At 32.0% G+C, this 16,683-nt stretch overlaps 2 protein-coding genes across 6 annotated transcripts in view; both read left to right on the top strand.

The window, feature by feature from the left end:
- The window catches only part of LOC110600384 (DNA ligase 4), a 65,733-nt gene extending 51,178 nt beyond the window's left edge, over positions 1 to 14,555 (top strand). For 4 of the 5 annotated variants that reach the window (XM_021737232.2, XM_043950028.1, XM_043950029.1 and 1 more), the window contains 4 exons: positions 4,033 to 4,163; positions 4,278 to 4,439; positions 12,719 to 12,874; positions 13,632 to 14,555. In XM_021737232.2, the coding sequence (XP_021592924.2) occupies positions 4,033 to 4,163; positions 4,278 to 4,439; positions 12,719 to 12,874; positions 13,632 to 14,019 (837 nt within the window). In that variant the 3' untranslated portion in view covers positions 14,020 to 14,555. The remainder of the gene's footprint in view (positions 1 to 4,032; positions 4,164 to 4,277; positions 4,440 to 12,718; positions 12,875 to 13,631) is intronic. The other variant, XM_043950031.1, reaches the window with a different exon arrangement.
- Positions 14,024 to 14,681, top strand: LOC122721801 (the record flags this gene model as incomplete). The annotated part of the gene is made up of 1 exon (XM_043950725.1): positions 14,024 to 14,681. A coding segment is annotated over one exon (363 nt), but the record flags the coding sequence as incomplete, so codon positions are not given.
- Positions 14,682 to 16,683: the final 2,002 nt, after the last annotated feature.

Genomic DNA, 16,683 nt, shown 5'->3' on the forward strand with positions numbered 1-16,683 from the left:
CATAATTTTTTTAAAATGTTTTATACTTTAATTTTAATAAGGACTTTCTTTTTTCATAACTAATACTTTAATTTTAATCTAACTCCATACATTAATTTTTATTTAACACGTTATATAGACATGAAATTTTTAATTGTCAAACTACAATTATCACTAAGAAATGTTCCCTCCATTCCATAATTTTTGTCCACTTTGCTTTTTCACACATTAAAAAAAATAATTTTTTTATTAACTTTTCAATTATATTCATCTTGTAGACATTAAATTTTATTAAATACTAACAGATGTTTTGAGAGGTTTTTTTGAAAATAAGATAAAATTAAATAGGGTTATAATAGTCATTTTATATTTTACTATAGTGTAAAAAAGGAAAGTGGACAATAATTTTGGGACATCTAAAAAAAGAAAAAATGGACAAAAGTTATGGGACTAAGAGAGTATAATAATCTAATTTAATTAAAATAATTTTTGAAAAATAAGACTAAATAACAAAAATCATATAATCTTTATAGCTCAGATAAACTAATAGCTCAAAATGTAATTTTAACTCAAAACTAACATTAATTAAACAAAAAAAAAATAAAATACAACTAAAAGTAATCTGATTTCATGATAGTTTATGAAAGATAGTCTAAATTAACAAAAGTCATACAATCTTATAGATTGGACAAATTAATAGCTCAAAATATAATTTTAACTTAAAACTAATAATTTAATCTATAAAGTAAAAAAAAAAAACAGCTAAAACTAAAAATACAGGAATATTAACTCACATTTTAGAAGAAATAAACTTGAAATGAAGTTAATGATAGATCTAAACTTGTATATGAGAAAATTTTAGGAAAGATTGAGATATTTGAGAGAAAAGGAAAACTTGGCTTGAGTTGCTAGAGTGTTTTTTTTTCGAAGTAGGGAAAAGTAGTCAAGGGCTACAGCAGATAGAGATAAAAGGAATTTGAATTCTAAATTAAAGTAACTGTCATTACTGTTATGTAACGGCCACAACTCAAGGGGGGGCTGTTGGGTAACGGCCTAACGGGTAACAGTCTCCCTTTCAACCGTTACATAACGGCTGTTTCACGTTTTTTAATACCATACCCCAATCTCCTAGAATAAACATGAATAACAGGTGGACGAACAATTGCCAAAAAGATGGACCCGTACGATGTTGAGGTATAGACACAAAATATACTAATAAATAATCTTCTTTTTCCTGGCTGTTATAAATAGGAGATGTTGAGAAAAAAAAGGTAGACTCAAACATGTAATATCGACATAAGATAGCAATTAAAGAGCGGAGAGAAACATCTGTATCCTTTTTGAAGTCTAGAATAACCAAGGAAGATATATTTAAGAGATTCGAGATCAATTTAATGATATGTAGACGAACATCTTATACAAAACAAGTACAACTAAATATGTGAGGTTCAATAGGAAATAACAAGTTGGATGGAAATAAAATAAAATAAGGAATATCACAAAGAAGTACAGAATATGGCATCCAATTAATTAAAAAATAAGTTGTAGAAACTATATCTGCCTATAATTCTTTTGGAACTTCATTTGAAATAGAAGGGCTCGAGCTACTTCAAGATATCAATCTTTTCTTTCAATAATACCATTTTGAGACAGTGTGTCCATACAATAGGAATGATGAGAGAATTCCATTCTGAAAGTTTTCTTAAATGTGTTTTGGTATTGCAACACTATATTTTAATTTCGGAACAAAAGGCACAAAAGATAGAAAATAATTCTGAACGATTTTTCATCAAGTACAATCAAGTAATACGATAGTAATCATCAATAAAAGTGACAAAATACTTAAATCTAGATTCAGAGACAATAGGACATAGGCCCCAAACATCATAATGTACTACCTGAAAAGGAATAATGCCCGTTTATTGATTCTAGCAATAGAAAATAAACGGTGATGTTTAGCAAACTGACATGACTCACATTCTAAAGTTATCTGGGGACACAATTTCTTCAAGATAGATAAGGAAAGATGTCCTAATTAATAACGAGCTATTTGAGAGACTAGAACATATGAGAGACCAAGGTATTCGCTGACCTTCAGACGCACGACCATAACTATGACCAGTAATCTGCTTTGTTGTAAGATCTTGAAAAACACAATGTTCAAGGAAAAATAAGACACAACAATTCAAGATTTGAGTAAGTTTATTGATAGAAAGCAAATTAAATGAGAGTTAAAGCAAACACAAAACAAATGACAAAGAGATGGACAACGTAGGGTTTGCAATCTGAGTCCATGATACAACATATATTTTCATCAGTTAAAGTAACAGATGATGAGGTTGTGTGAGATTGAAAAGTAGACAAGAGACTAGAACTACTTGTCATATGGTTTGTAGCACTAGAGTCAATGATCCATGCAGAAGAAGAGATAAGACAAGAGGTGGGTTTTACTTGATTTAGTGATAGTAGTAATTAGAAGAATTGGTGTGCCTTAATAATTCTTTACATCGGGAAAACTGAGCAAACTCTAATGGTTTTCTTAGTTGATGATGCAATTGCCATTTGTCTAGAGAAATTTGAAATGGCACCAATTAGGACAGCCGAATACCTTAACTCAAAAGTAACAAGCGACAGAAATCCTTACAAAACAATAGATCACAATCAGATCCAAAGCCACTAAAAGGCTAATCTCCTTAAATGGAGAACAAAACTGCGAGAACAAAACTGCAAAACAACACCCAATGTTGCAATGCTTAGGTTGATCGACACCAAAAGAGGAGATGGAACCGCCGGAGCTCGCTTGAAAACACCACACGCGCCGGCGTGTGGTGTCAGAATGAAAGAGTGCGGGAGTCATCGTTCGGTTGCTGAACTTGAACAGGAGACTGATCTTGGGTGATTGGAGGAGGTGATGACTCCCCCAGATCGAGTGATCTAAAGGTAGCAGCTCTAAGACCCAATAAAGCTGCCGATAAAAAATTGAAATATTGGGTTTACTCTAATACCATGTAGAACTTTGGTGGTACTTTGAATTTTTAGTATATTTTATTCTAAACAGAGATACAATTTGTATACAAGAATGTGTACCTTAACAAGGAATGTGCATTCCTCAAATTATGATAATCCCTAAAAATGTGCTACCTAGTTAAGGAAAATAATGTGGAAATAAATCTAATTAAATCCCTATACTTATGCTTAAGGGCCAAATAAGAACAATTAAGTTTTTTTGGCTAATTAAGCTCCTTTACTTTTGTTAAGGGTTCTGATGTAATATAATATTATTTTTAATAATAAAATATTATTTTTAATAATAAAATTTCATTTTTAATAATAAAATTTCATTTTTATAATTTTAAAAATTATTTAATATTTCTATGTATTTTTTAAAAAAAAATTTATTAATTAAAATACTAAATTTTTGATATTTTAAATTAAAAAAAAATATTTTGTTGTGAAAAAAGTATTATATTAAGGACTTGTTTAGTCTTTAGCAAAAGTAAATGAGCTTAATTGGTAAAAAAAAATTTGAATTTAATTGGACTTATTTCCAAATAATACTTACATAATCACATAGTTGACTTTCTATAACAATAACAATAAAAGTAGTGAACAAAATCATGGAGAAAAATGTTTGAGTATTCGTTTTGCTAGACTAGAATTTGTATGGATATCTGCTAAGGCAAATAACCTACCCATTTCACTACATGCCTATTGTTTACATATCTGTACCTGTTTTCTGCATAAATTGGTCAGTTTGGTTATTCATTGGTCTTCTAAATGGAAGAACCGAGAACCCAAACATTATAAGGTATGCTTTAAAAAAAATAGATAAATAAATAAATAACTGAAATAATCAATTTGGTTTTCCTATACTCTAGTTAATTTTTCATTTTGATTTTTGACTAGATTTTGATTTTTTTTTTTTTTTTAATAATCCTTAGGAAACATCCTAGAAAGCATTGATTCTTTAGTATGTTGGAATTATGACGATGCATACAGCAAAATTTTGAGGGAATATGCAAGTAATTGACTTATCCCATTTATTTTTTCCAGCTTCTAGACAACATAAATGCTTCAGAAGATGCCAACAGAATTGACTATTTTAAGAGAAAGTACTGCCCTAAGGATAAATGGTCTCGCTTCCATGGCTGCTCTACGTACTTCTACCTTCTAGCACAGTCTCTGTAAGTTCTCCTGACTATCATTGCTCCAAATTAATGCTCTATATACTTTGGATGGACTAACTTTGTCAGTTTTTATGGATATTTACTTGCTTGTAAATTCACTATTTCTTTAAGAACACCTGATTGGGAATCCGTGATGGGACTTAAAATGAGGAGGTTGAAGCTTGAAGTTCTTATGGGGGGTGGTCAAGTCAGCAATAATCTTGCTAATGCTACTCATTTGGTGGTACTGACTGTTCCAGGATCCACAGTGGATTTTGATTCTCTTATAAAGAGGTATTCCAATAGTCTTTGCTGCATGATACACTTTTATATAGTATGCCCTCTCTTTATTCAAGTTTTCGTGGTTATTTCATCCAAGTTTTATGTTTAGTTCTGGATATAATGTTGCAGCAGAAATACAATGATACACTCTTTTATAAATTAATCATGTTGTGATGATTTAACTATTATTTCAACTATTCTATTGTATGTTTTATATTGTTTTTTAGGAAGATTGTCAGGTTTAGCAGTCTAGACTTAGACACAATAGGATAAGGACCCTAAACATCGGAATGTACTAACTCAAAGGGGAACGAAGCCCGTTTATTGTCTCGAGACACTGTAGGTAAACGGTGATGTTTGGCAAATTGACAAGACTCACAATTTAAAACAGACAAGGAGTGAAATGGGTACAATATGCAGAAAACAGTACTCTCGTGAATAGTACCCGCGTGAACAGTACCACCAACAAAAGCCTCCACCCAACATCCAAACGGTAAACGAACCACAAATCTAATAAGGGGGCTGCAAGGCGACTCCAGCATCCTCCCTAGGTGGGCGGTGAGAAACAAATATTACCCTAGATGGGTAATCCAAAAGAACAAGAACTCCAAGTTTCAAAAAAAAAAAAAAAATTAAATCTCTACAGAAATGCTCTGATACCATGTAGAAAGGTAATCTTTTATTATCTATTACAATAGATATTACAATATATTTATACATGAGAGACTGTATCTAGAAATGACAGGAAATCAAGCCTATGATCATGCAATCTCTAAGATTAAGCAACTAACACTTCTATCAATATTTACTTCTTATATTAACATATTTACTTCCTATAACCTATAACAAAAACTTTAATATTTCCTCTCCCATTAGTGTCCCCCTACCTAGCGAGCCTAAAGCAGCCCATGAGTTGCTTTAGACTATTATGCCCCAGCTTACTCTGTCCTAGTGATTTCATATGAAAGTATGCACTGCACTATTAGCTCTCTCTCTCTCTCTCTCTTCCCCCCCACCCATCTCCACCGCGTATAGCTAGTATTCCCTTCAACAAACTATGGCCATCTCGATTTTGTTTCTCCAACTGGTCAAGCATCATCCCATTCACTAGTGTCAAGATATTTGAGAATATTGCCTTCCTTAATTGTTGTAATATGTAGATATGTGCTAATTAGGCTGTAAATTAGGCTAGAATTTTTTATTTGTTTCTTGATTTGTTTTCTGCCTTTTTTGTATCTTAAATAACACTATAAATACCCAATTTGTTTGAGGGAATAATCAAGCAATTCTAATCTACAAATTCCTCTCTTTCTGCCTTTCTTCACATGGTATCATTGCCTTAATAAGGGCCTATAAATATTTGTGAAGAATTTTGAGAGGAATTTTTTATTCTATTCAATTGAATTGATCTTACAAGATTTGGCAATTTATATACAAAAAAACAACCTAATTAGGAATATTTACAACACACCTAATTAGGAATATTTACAATAAAAGTAGAAAATAAAATCCCTATAATCAAGCATAATTATAATGATCTTCTCTATTGATCAACACTCCCCCTCAAGTTGGTGCATAGATGTCACACATGGCCAACTTGCAACTGAGCCCTTTGGTAAATATAGATGCTAGCTATTTCTCAAAAGTCACGTGATCTAATCTCAAGACACTATTTGTTGGCTTTTCTTTAATGAAGTGACGATCAATCTCTATGCACTCCGTTCAGTCATGTTGAGCCGGATTGTAAACTATACTAATGGCGGTTTTGTTGTCATAGTACAAGAGCAATTTGTCTCTCTCCAACAATTTCAGCAATTTGCCTCTCTCCAACAATTTCAATTCGTTGCCACAGTACAAAAGCAGTTTGTCCCGCTCCAACAATTTCAATTCCTCTAACAATCTTTGCAACCATAGGAGTTCACAAACATCTTGTGCCATTGTTCTGTACTCAGCTTCAGCACTTGATGCTTCTTGCTTCTCCAAGTGACAAGATTTTCTCTCACAAGTGTGCAGTAACCAGTAATCGACCTCTTATCATTAAGGGACTCGGCCCAATCTGGTTACGTATGCGAAAGATGAATCAATCTGCCTACCAATTTGTGATATCTGCCAATATCCATTGATTCACCAATCCCTCCTTGTAGCTTGTAATTGCTTTTAATGGGAGTTTCTGTTGGTTTACAGCCTAACATATCAGTTTCTTCTAAAAGATCCAGAATGTATTTCCTCTGAGAAATAAAGATTTCCTTCTTTGATCTGCAAACCTCGATTTCCAGGAAATATTGAAGTTTTTCTAAATCTTTAATTTCAAACTCCTGAGCCAAAAGGTTTTTCAGTTGAGTCATCTCTTCAGTATTGTCCCCTGTCATTATTATGTCATCAACATAGACTATGAAAAGAGTAATTTTACCTTTATGATGTCTGATAAATAGAATATGGCCAATATCATAATGGATAATTACAAAAGAGATTGTACTCCTATTGTTACTGGGATAAGAGGTTTGTGTATGCTTAGCATACTCCCAAGCATCACAAAATAAAGAACCAAATTGAGTTTTGAAAAAAAAAGTCAGAATAAAGTTTTTCTAAAGCATAGAAGGATGGATGTCTTAACCGTCTATGTCACTGTATGATTTCCTTGTTGACATTTATACTTTCTCCAAAAACAAAGGCCTCAAATGAACTAGAACTCGGGTTCCCTTCCAATATATACAAACCATTGTGCAGTCTACCATTGCCAATCCTCTTCCCGGTTTGAAGATCCTGAATAACATAATGATTTTCTTAATAACAAAATAAAGAACCAAACCGAGTCTTCAAAAATAAGCCAGAATAAAGTTTTTTTAAAGCAATAGAAGGATGGATGTACTAACCGCCTATGTCACTGTATGATTTCCTGATTGACATCTATATTTCCTCCAAAAAAAGGCATATACAAGCCATCGTGCAGTCTACCATTGTTAATCCTCTTCCCATTTGAAGATCCTGAATAAAATAATGATCAGAGAAAAATTCGATTTTACAGTTAAGAGTCTTGGTAAGAGCACTAACGGATAAAAAATTAATAGGAAAATGAGGAACATTGATAGAGTGAGAAGCAATAAAAAAGAGAATCGAGAGACACGAAGGTGAGAATATTACTTCGGAAGAACTTTCTCAGGAAATATAAAAAGGTTCCAGGAATAATCTCCCGTGTAGCTCAAACTAGCCAAAGCGATAAAGCTTTACAGATAAGAAGAAAAGATAAGGAAAACCTACTCCTTCTATGATTGATATACTCTTTATGAATACCCTGATCCTCATCCGTAATCATTCCTTAGTGATTGATTCTGAGAATTCCACTAACTGTATGATCTCCATTTTTGTCTCCATTCCCAGTTATCCTTATTCTTCTGTCTTCTCAGATTGATTACCTGTAGTTCTCTTCTTTTGCCTATAGTAGACCCTCAAAGGTTTCGGTCCTCGGCCCAAGCTTGCTGGCCCATTGCTAACATTGCCTCCTCCCTAATTAAGAGCCTTGTCCACAAGGCTAAAATAAGGAAATTGATTGATCAAATCTGTGTAATCCATCCATGTAGCCTCATCCTCTGGTTTTCCTTCCCACCTAATTAACAGCTTGCTGCCTGAAGGGTGGTTTTGAGTCATCACCCTTTCTAAGATCTGCTTAGGCTCAAATCCTTTCTTTTCTACTTCCAGCCCTTTAGGTAATGCCGAGGTAATCAAATGTTGTCCTACTACCTTTTTCAGCTGTGATACATGGAACACAGGGTGGATTCTTGCTTCTTCTGGTAATTTAAGACGATAAGCAACCTTGACCATTGTTGAGGATGGAGAAAGAAATTGATTCTCGAGTTCCACTTCCCTAGCAATCGCTATGGTTTGGGCTAAATCAACAAGTTCATGGGAGCGAATTTGGACTCGGATATCATCCCGTAATCCGCTGAGAAAATAACCCAGGGATTGTTGATTGGTGATCCCTTCCACCTCAGACACCAAAGTAACAAATTCATCAATAAAGTGATCCACTGTAGATTGTTGTCGCATAGTGGCCAATGTCTTTAACACATTTGTGCGCATATCTCCCCCATAATGATGGATAAGCTCTTGAGTAAGCTGATTCCAAGAAAGGGTTGGAATCCTTTGCTTAATCCAGTGGACCCAATGCAGAGCTGGTCCTTCCATGCATACTAACGCCAACTGGACCTTTGTATCTTCGTGTGTATTGTTGATAACGAAGTATTGCTCCGCTCGCACCAACCAGGCAACAATATCTATGCAATTGAAATTTGGTAATTCAACTCGTTTAATAGCCTAGATGGGTCGTTCATAACCATAGTTTGTTGCAGAGGACAAACTATAGAGTGTGTACCTTCCACGGGAGATTTTGTTGATGCTTCAGCTTCGTTGACAGGGACTTTACCACGGACTAAGGTTGTAAGTAAGGTCTCAAGATGAGCAAACCGTTGTTCTTGCTTTGTTTGGATTGATTGCAACCTTTGGTCTTGTTCCAGTTTCAAGGAAGCAATAACCTCTTCTATACTGGATATGCTCCTCTCCATCTGATCGATTCGGCTTCAACTCCTCTCTCCATTCGTGTTTTGGTCATATGGAGATACCACTGGCAGGTCAGACCAAATTGATAGAGTGAAAAGCAATAAAAAAGAGAATCAAGACACGAAAGTGATAATATTACTTCGGAAGAACTTTCTCAGGGATACAGAAAAGTTCCAGGAATAATCTCCCGTCTAGCTCAAGCTAGCCAAAGCGATAAAGCTGTACAGATAAGAAGAAAAGATAAGAAAAACCTGCTCCTACTATGGTTGATACCCTCTTTATGAATACCCTGATCCTCATCCTTAATCATTCCTTAGTGATTGATTCCGAGAATTTCACTAACTGTATAATCTCCATTTTTGTCTCCATTAGCAGCTGTCCCGATTCTTCTGTCTTCTCATATTGATTACTTGTATTTCTCTTCTTTTGCCTATAGAAGACTCTTAAAGGTTTCGGGCCTCGGCCCAAGCTTACTGGTCCATTGCTAACAAACATGGAGAGCAGAGAATAGCTTAATATTTGGAGTACAACCAACAGAATCGGTTCCAGAGATAGGAGCAGAAGAGTCATCAGCTATTATGACAGTATCCTTATTTAGGCATGGACACCCGTCATGTGTCTATTTGCGCCGAAATCAATATTCCATGGAGTGTTGCCAAGAGACGAACCATTATGAGAAACACTTATATTACTCTCACTAGTCGCTTTCATGTCTGCTATGTTCAGGCTAGGAAATAGCAAGAAAACAACAGATCTAAGCAAAAGAGGAGGCTATCCAAATAAAGAACCTATAAAATAACCCAATAGAAGTTACAAACACCAAGAAGATCCAGCGCCAAAAGTTGAGGACAGGTAGACGACACTCTGGCAACCCTGTTGGTGGTGGCCATGGGGCTAGAGGAGGCCCCTAGATGCAATAGCACCAATTTAGGGAGTTAAGATTCCAAAATCCTAAAATTGAAATTGATCCAAATTAAAACCCTAAAAATAGGTTTAAGACTCTGGTACTATGAAGAATTTTGGGAGAAACTTTTTATTCTATTCCAATTGAATTAATCTTACAAGGTTTGGCTATTGATACACGAAGAATCAACCTAATTAGCAATATTTACAATACACCTTATTAGGAATATTTATAATAAAGGTAGAAAATAAAATTTTAATTATAGAGATCTTCTACGTTGGTCAACAATTTGCAATATTAGTTGATTATTAAATATTTTTGAATCCTATTATTTAACTTATTTAATTAGTTAATTATTTTTCGTTCTATCTCAATAAATTATATATATACACTATCTCCACACTCATAAATTCTATACTAATAGAATATAAATTAGTAAAATCAATTATAATAACTATATGTTTTAGCCACTAGTCAATATAAGTAATGTGAGATTTGTTAGTTTGATATAAGTAATATTAATACTATGGTAAAAGATTTTAATTGTTTCAGTGAAGTCTAAATTTCATTGGAAGAACTGGGAATATAAGCAGAACCGAAACTGGGATCGAACTAGAACTAGAAAACATAGAACTGAACCAGAACCATACCGAACTTCGGTTCCAGTTCCAAAAAATTCAAAGAATCAATTTTTAGTTCTGGTTCCTATAAAGAACAGTCCCATAACTGGACCTGCAAACTCCTATTGGTGATTCCTTTAGGTGTTAACTTGCATTTTCTTTTTTTAGCAAAATGGATAGAAATAGCTAATCTTTTGTCAATTATAGCCAATGCTTTTAATGTTGTCTAGTTTAACTTAATTTCAAAGGTTTGTATTAATTATAGCTTAAGCTTAATTGAGATGTAAATTTTATTAACATGTGCAAAGTGCAATCCATTCGATAAAGAATTAACACTAACCTACAATTTAAAAAAATAAAATCTTGTTATGTTGACTGGACTGCAAACATTAGCAAAATTTATGTCTCAATTAAGTTCCTGGCTATAATTAACACTAACCTTTGATATTAGACTAAATTAGGCAAATTTAAAAGCATTGGCAAAAGGCAAAGAAGTTTGGCTATTTTTATCTATTTTGCCCTTTTTTGTATACTCTTATTATTAATGTTGTACATTACAATTTTGTAGGGTAGGAGGAGGGTATATGAGCTTAAGTTTCAAGTGGGATCTTGAAAATTTATTATCTGAGAACATTGACCTAGTTAGGAAGTGGATGCAGGGTTTTCCTTTAGAACCTGGCCTAAAGATATTAAAATCAAGTATTTATTGTAAAATGACGGACAGTATGATAGGATGGGAACTGTATTCATCAAGTCCTTGGAGTTTGTATGTTGATATCATAATATTTTACTCTCTTTCCTCTTTGTCAAATCTAAAATCTGGGATGGCTTCAGAAAATAAATGAAAGAATAATTTATCTCATGTTCTCTTTTGTAATGGAATCATATTATCTATAAAATACATCTTCTGTTTTATCTATTGAGCATAGTTGTTAATACTGGACTATACCAGCCAGTCGGACCAGTCTGAGAACCTGACAATGGTCCGGTTCAGTATAAGTAGAAAACCCTTTATTTGATAGGACCAGGGTGAATCAGTGTGAACCGTCAAATTTTCAGAGAACCGAAAATCTGAACAATTTGAATCTGATATTCCAAATCAAACCATTCTCCTTCATTGGAAAAAAGAAAGCATTTTGGCTACCCACAGGATTCGATCCTAGGGGGTTTGAGCTTACTTTAGAATATCCATCAGCATCTGGACCAAGAATCTTTTTTGTTAATTTTCAATGGTTATTATTTATATCTATTGTCTCTTAAATTATGTTGATGTCAAGCAACTAATAACCACCTAATGAAAAAATAAATGAAAATTACAATATTATTAACAAATAATATTAATTATTTAAATTATATTATTTTATTTTATTATCATGTATACGAATAAAAAATACATAAATTTTTATGTTTATTGTTTTATATAATTTTAATATATTAATATTTATTTTTCATTTATTTGTTATTATAAAATTTTAGTTTTCAGCTTTTCTCTATTATATATAACTGATAATTATATTTAAAATTTCAAATTATTTTTTAAAAATATTTTGTTCTTAAAATTTCAATAAACTTATTTTAATAATAATTTATAAAAATATATTAAAATAATAATTGAATTAGTAAATATTTATTTTTAATTTTTTATTATTTATTTAATAACATACCGGTTTAACCTTAGTTCAACCTCAGTTGAATCTTAAAACCTTAATTCTCTGCTTTCATTTTATTGACTAGGGTTCATTGACTGGGCTGAGTTTAAAAACATTGCTATTGAGATAACTTTTTTTTCATGTTTTCTGAAACCTATGTGGTAAAGAATTAATTGTTCTTTATTCGTTTCTTCTTAGCCCACTCCAGTTATATGTAGATGTTAGGATTCTACATAGCTCCCGAGTCCTGACCATTTCTTGCGAAGTCTTTTTTTAACATACCTAACTTGTGTTCCAACTTATTCCCTTTGGTAAATCAAATTTTGGAAGCTAATTGTTCCTCTCAAGTCTAATGCAGTTTGTTTAGTCTACCTAACATGATTGGAGGTTGTTATTACATTAGTTGAACCACCCCCCATATTTAATTTGAGAGGAGGATATTCTATCCTTAAATTGTGTTCCCTTTGTTGTTCATCTATAAATTTAACTTTATTTACATACCGTCAAATAGCTGTTGTTATTAAATATTTAATCTAACCTTGGATTTTCCTAATTCTTTTACAGTTTTACTGGTGCAGAGAAATATCTACTCATGAACAGGAGATTGCATGTGATTGGATGTCAATGGTTGGAGAACTCCTTGGAAACGGAGACAAAATTGCAAGAGGACATGTATAGCTTGAAGCCTTTTGGATTGCAAGATTTGAATATTGAAGAGTGGTTAGTATGCTTTTAGTTGAAACATTTGCATGCGGTACATATTTGGATTGAAGCAGTGGAAATTATCAATCATGCATCTGCCGTTGAGCGTGCAAGTAATTAATTATTAAAGTGTCCGTCTATGTGTGTGTCTACATATATACATATACACACATGTATACAATATCAAGCAATAGGAATAGCTACAAATAGTTGCATATATCCATATATTTTTCTGTTATTTTAGGCATTGCTATCATCTGCCATCCTAGTGGCACTGGGAATGAACTAAAAATTGTAAATATGTGCAATTAAGCAAACATAATAGTTGGGTTAATTTCACTGCTGGTCACCGAAATTGTTACAGAATCACTTTGTTACTATCAAGTTTCAATTGGTTACAGTAAAATCATTTGAGTTTCATCAAAGTTTTGACTAGGCGCCTTTGATCCTGGGTTTATGTGGTTACTTGAATGTTATTTGACCTTTTGCTAAGCAAGTATTTGTTCTATGTATCATTTGTTCTAAATTTTGGTGCATCCATTTTCTGCTTGATTTATCTGTATTGGCAAATTTTAACCTCGGTTGAAATGTCATATTTACCGAATTTTCTTTTTATTTTCAACTATATTTGTTTTTTACAAGTGCTACTGGAGATCATATAATTGCTTTTGCTTATAAATGGTCAAAGGTTTATTAAAAAATTTACTATAGTTGCACCATACACATCTTTGTGCTAACTATTCCTATTGGTTTATACTTTTTCTTTCTTGAGTAGCAAATTTGATCCAGATAGGGAAGAAGGCTCTTGTAATTTTGATGGTTTAGGAAACCAGAAACTTCCATCGATTACTGACAGCAAAGCAACAGAGGGAGAAGCTTCTAAACGTGCTCAGATAACAGTCTCACCCAAAGGAGATGCCAAACGAAAAAGAGGGAGACCTTTTGGCAAGAGTGTGAAGAGAGGAACAGGCCTTGGCCGAGCTCGAAGAACACGACCACGCATTGGAAAGTCAGCTAAACTATGTGAAATTGGGTCAGATGAAAGTGGTCCATCTGGTGACGATACAAATGAGGGGGGAAATAAAACGAATAGGGGAAACCAAGAAATTGATGCTGAAGTTAGCAATGAAGTTCCAGAAATGAAACAAACTGGAAGAAGATGATTCAAAATCGTCACACTTGAGCAAGGTAGCTGAAAAAGAGATTGCTGAAGATGATGATAAACAGGAAGAATGGGTCTCTGAAGCTTATGACGTTAAAATTGGTGAAAAGAAGCAGGATGAAGTTCCTGATATTGGAACCAGTGAACGGCATTATGAGCAGGGGAAAGAAAACACTGAGAAACTAGAAGTTATGGTTGATCCACTTCATGCCATGTTAATTGACATGATTCCTAGCCTTGGAATGAAGAGAGAGGAAACTATGAACCCGATTTTGGATCGTGAAAAGCCCTCTGTTGATCCTGCTGTGCAGCCTACTAAGAAAAAGAAAGTCAGCTACAAGGATATTGTTGGAGTGTTCAAGGATTAATAAGAATGGCGTTATCTATTTTTTTTAATGTGTTGCAACTTTTGCAAATAGTTGTAATTAGGGTTTAAAATGTCAAATTTTATTTGATGTAGCTTTACCGCACAAGTTTGATGAATAGGATGTGTTCTCTTGCCTACATTCTTGGTAATGCACCTTGTTTAGTGCTTTATATCGTTGCTCAATCAAACACTGTGAAGGAATAGGACTTAAAACCTTAGTTATTGTAATCAAGATCTCTTTTTTGTTGTGTTTTCTAATAAATTCTTCATGTATTATTAATAGATTCAAGGTTTTACTTTCTCGTTTTTTGGGTTCTTTTCTTTTTTTTTTATGTGGTTTTATTTTCTCCTTAAGCGAAGGTTATTGTGTGTTATCTATTAGGTAAGCTCTTTAGTAGTTCAAAATGTAGTATAGGTTCTTTTTTTTTATTATTGTTATTTATAAGCACGGGTGATTATATTTGATAATTGGAGCTTAGTCGTGACATGTTCACCATTATGTTTGATGTTGTAAATTCTTGATTCCTCTCATTTTGTTGCATTTTCATTGGAAAACCAGGGTAAACTTTTTTGGTCTAAATTTCATATTTTTCCTTAATTATGGAGTGGGTTTATTTTTGTCTAAAATTAAGAATTAGCCATTTTTAATAAAACTTTCAAAATTTAGTTCATTTATATCTTTCTCTAATTTAACATAAGAGAGGCACTAAAAAATCTAAATTATCGCCCCTTTTTCCTCTTTCGTCTGTACCCAACAAAAATATAGAATTAGAATCACTACCACTATTTCCTTATTTTACACAATAAAACTACAAAATTCACATCACAATCTCCATTTTCTTATTCTTTTTACTTATTTTTCTTTATAATGTCGAATCTTTTAGATCGATTTGCATCTTGGATTTATATGAATGAAGGCTCTAAATAGATTTATATGGGTAATGCAAACTAAAGATTATGTTGAGAAGAAATTCCTTATAATGTGATTTCTTTGTATTTTAGATGTGAAGGGGAGCCTGAAGATTTTATTGGAATTATTAAGAATTTGAGTGCAAATATAAAAAATGAAAAATTATATGAGAGATTCTGACTTTGATGGTTTAAAAAAAAAAACAAGAGAAGATTGAAAAACCATGAATAATGTAAAGAATGAGGAAGAAAAATAATTGGATTCTACAAATGAGGAATAAGAATGCAGCCAATAGTTTTATTTTTCACATCCTTATTTTTTATTATTTCCAATTGAAACTAACGACTCTTTTTCAATGTGTTTATCTCATGCAAAATTAATTTGTCAGAGTAAAAGTATAAATAAGCTGAATTGCAGAGGTTTGGCTAAAAGGGGATAATTCTTAATTTTGGACAAAATTTAGTCTGCCATCATTAAAAGATATACATAATTTAATTTAGATGAATGGATGCGTTGATTGGACTCTTTTCTCTCGTGTTATGTGGGCCCTTTCTCTACGCCAAGAAAAACGTTTCTACCAAATTGCAAACCCTCAACTCTTCATATGTTAGCCTTGTCTTCCAATTATCCTTTGAAATTTTATTTATTTTGCACATGCAATTAGGTTCATATTTAAGCCCTTTGAATTATTTTCTACATTTCTTTTAGCCCCTTAATTAATATGCCTTCTTTTAAAAAAATTGAATTTTATCCATGAAATTCAATTTAAAAAATTATTTATTTGAAATTAATTTAAATATAATAAAATTCAATTAAACTTTTTATATTAAATAAATAATTAATTAATTTAATTTATCATCATTCTTATTATTTTTAAACTAAACATAAATATTTCTTATAAATAATAATTATTTTTATCATATCAATTAAAAAATCATTATTAATATTTTTATAATATTTAAAATCTGAATTTTACATAATTTTTTAATATAAAAAATGTAAATTAAGAATTTTTTAATAAAAAATAACAATCAATGCATTAAATATTAATAGTCAATATCGAATTAAATTAATTTTTTTAAAGAGCCATTATTAATATAAATATAAAAAATAAATTTAAATTTTTAAAAAATAAAAAATATAGAAGAGAAAAATAAAAAAAATTTTAGAGCTAATTAAGTAATTTTGATGTAGATAAATTTAAGTGAAATCATTTCTTACAAAATTTTAATAATTTTAACTAGATTTATTTTTAATTCAAAATCAATTCTCACAAGCATTTATTCTTATACCATTAATTTTGTCAAACTAGGAAAAAAAAATTTATTTATTTTTAATTCTTTCAAAATTAACCCTTCTAAATAAGGGCATAATGATTTGTTTTGGGT

The sequence above is a fragment of the Manihot esculenta genome, chromosome 14 (genome assembly GCF_001659605.2).
Source record: "Manihot esculenta cultivar AM560-2 chromosome 14, M.esculenta_v8, whole genome shotgun sequence".
Lineage (NCBI taxonomy): Eukaryota > Viridiplantae > Streptophyta > Magnoliopsida > Malpighiales > Euphorbiaceae > Manihot > Manihot esculenta.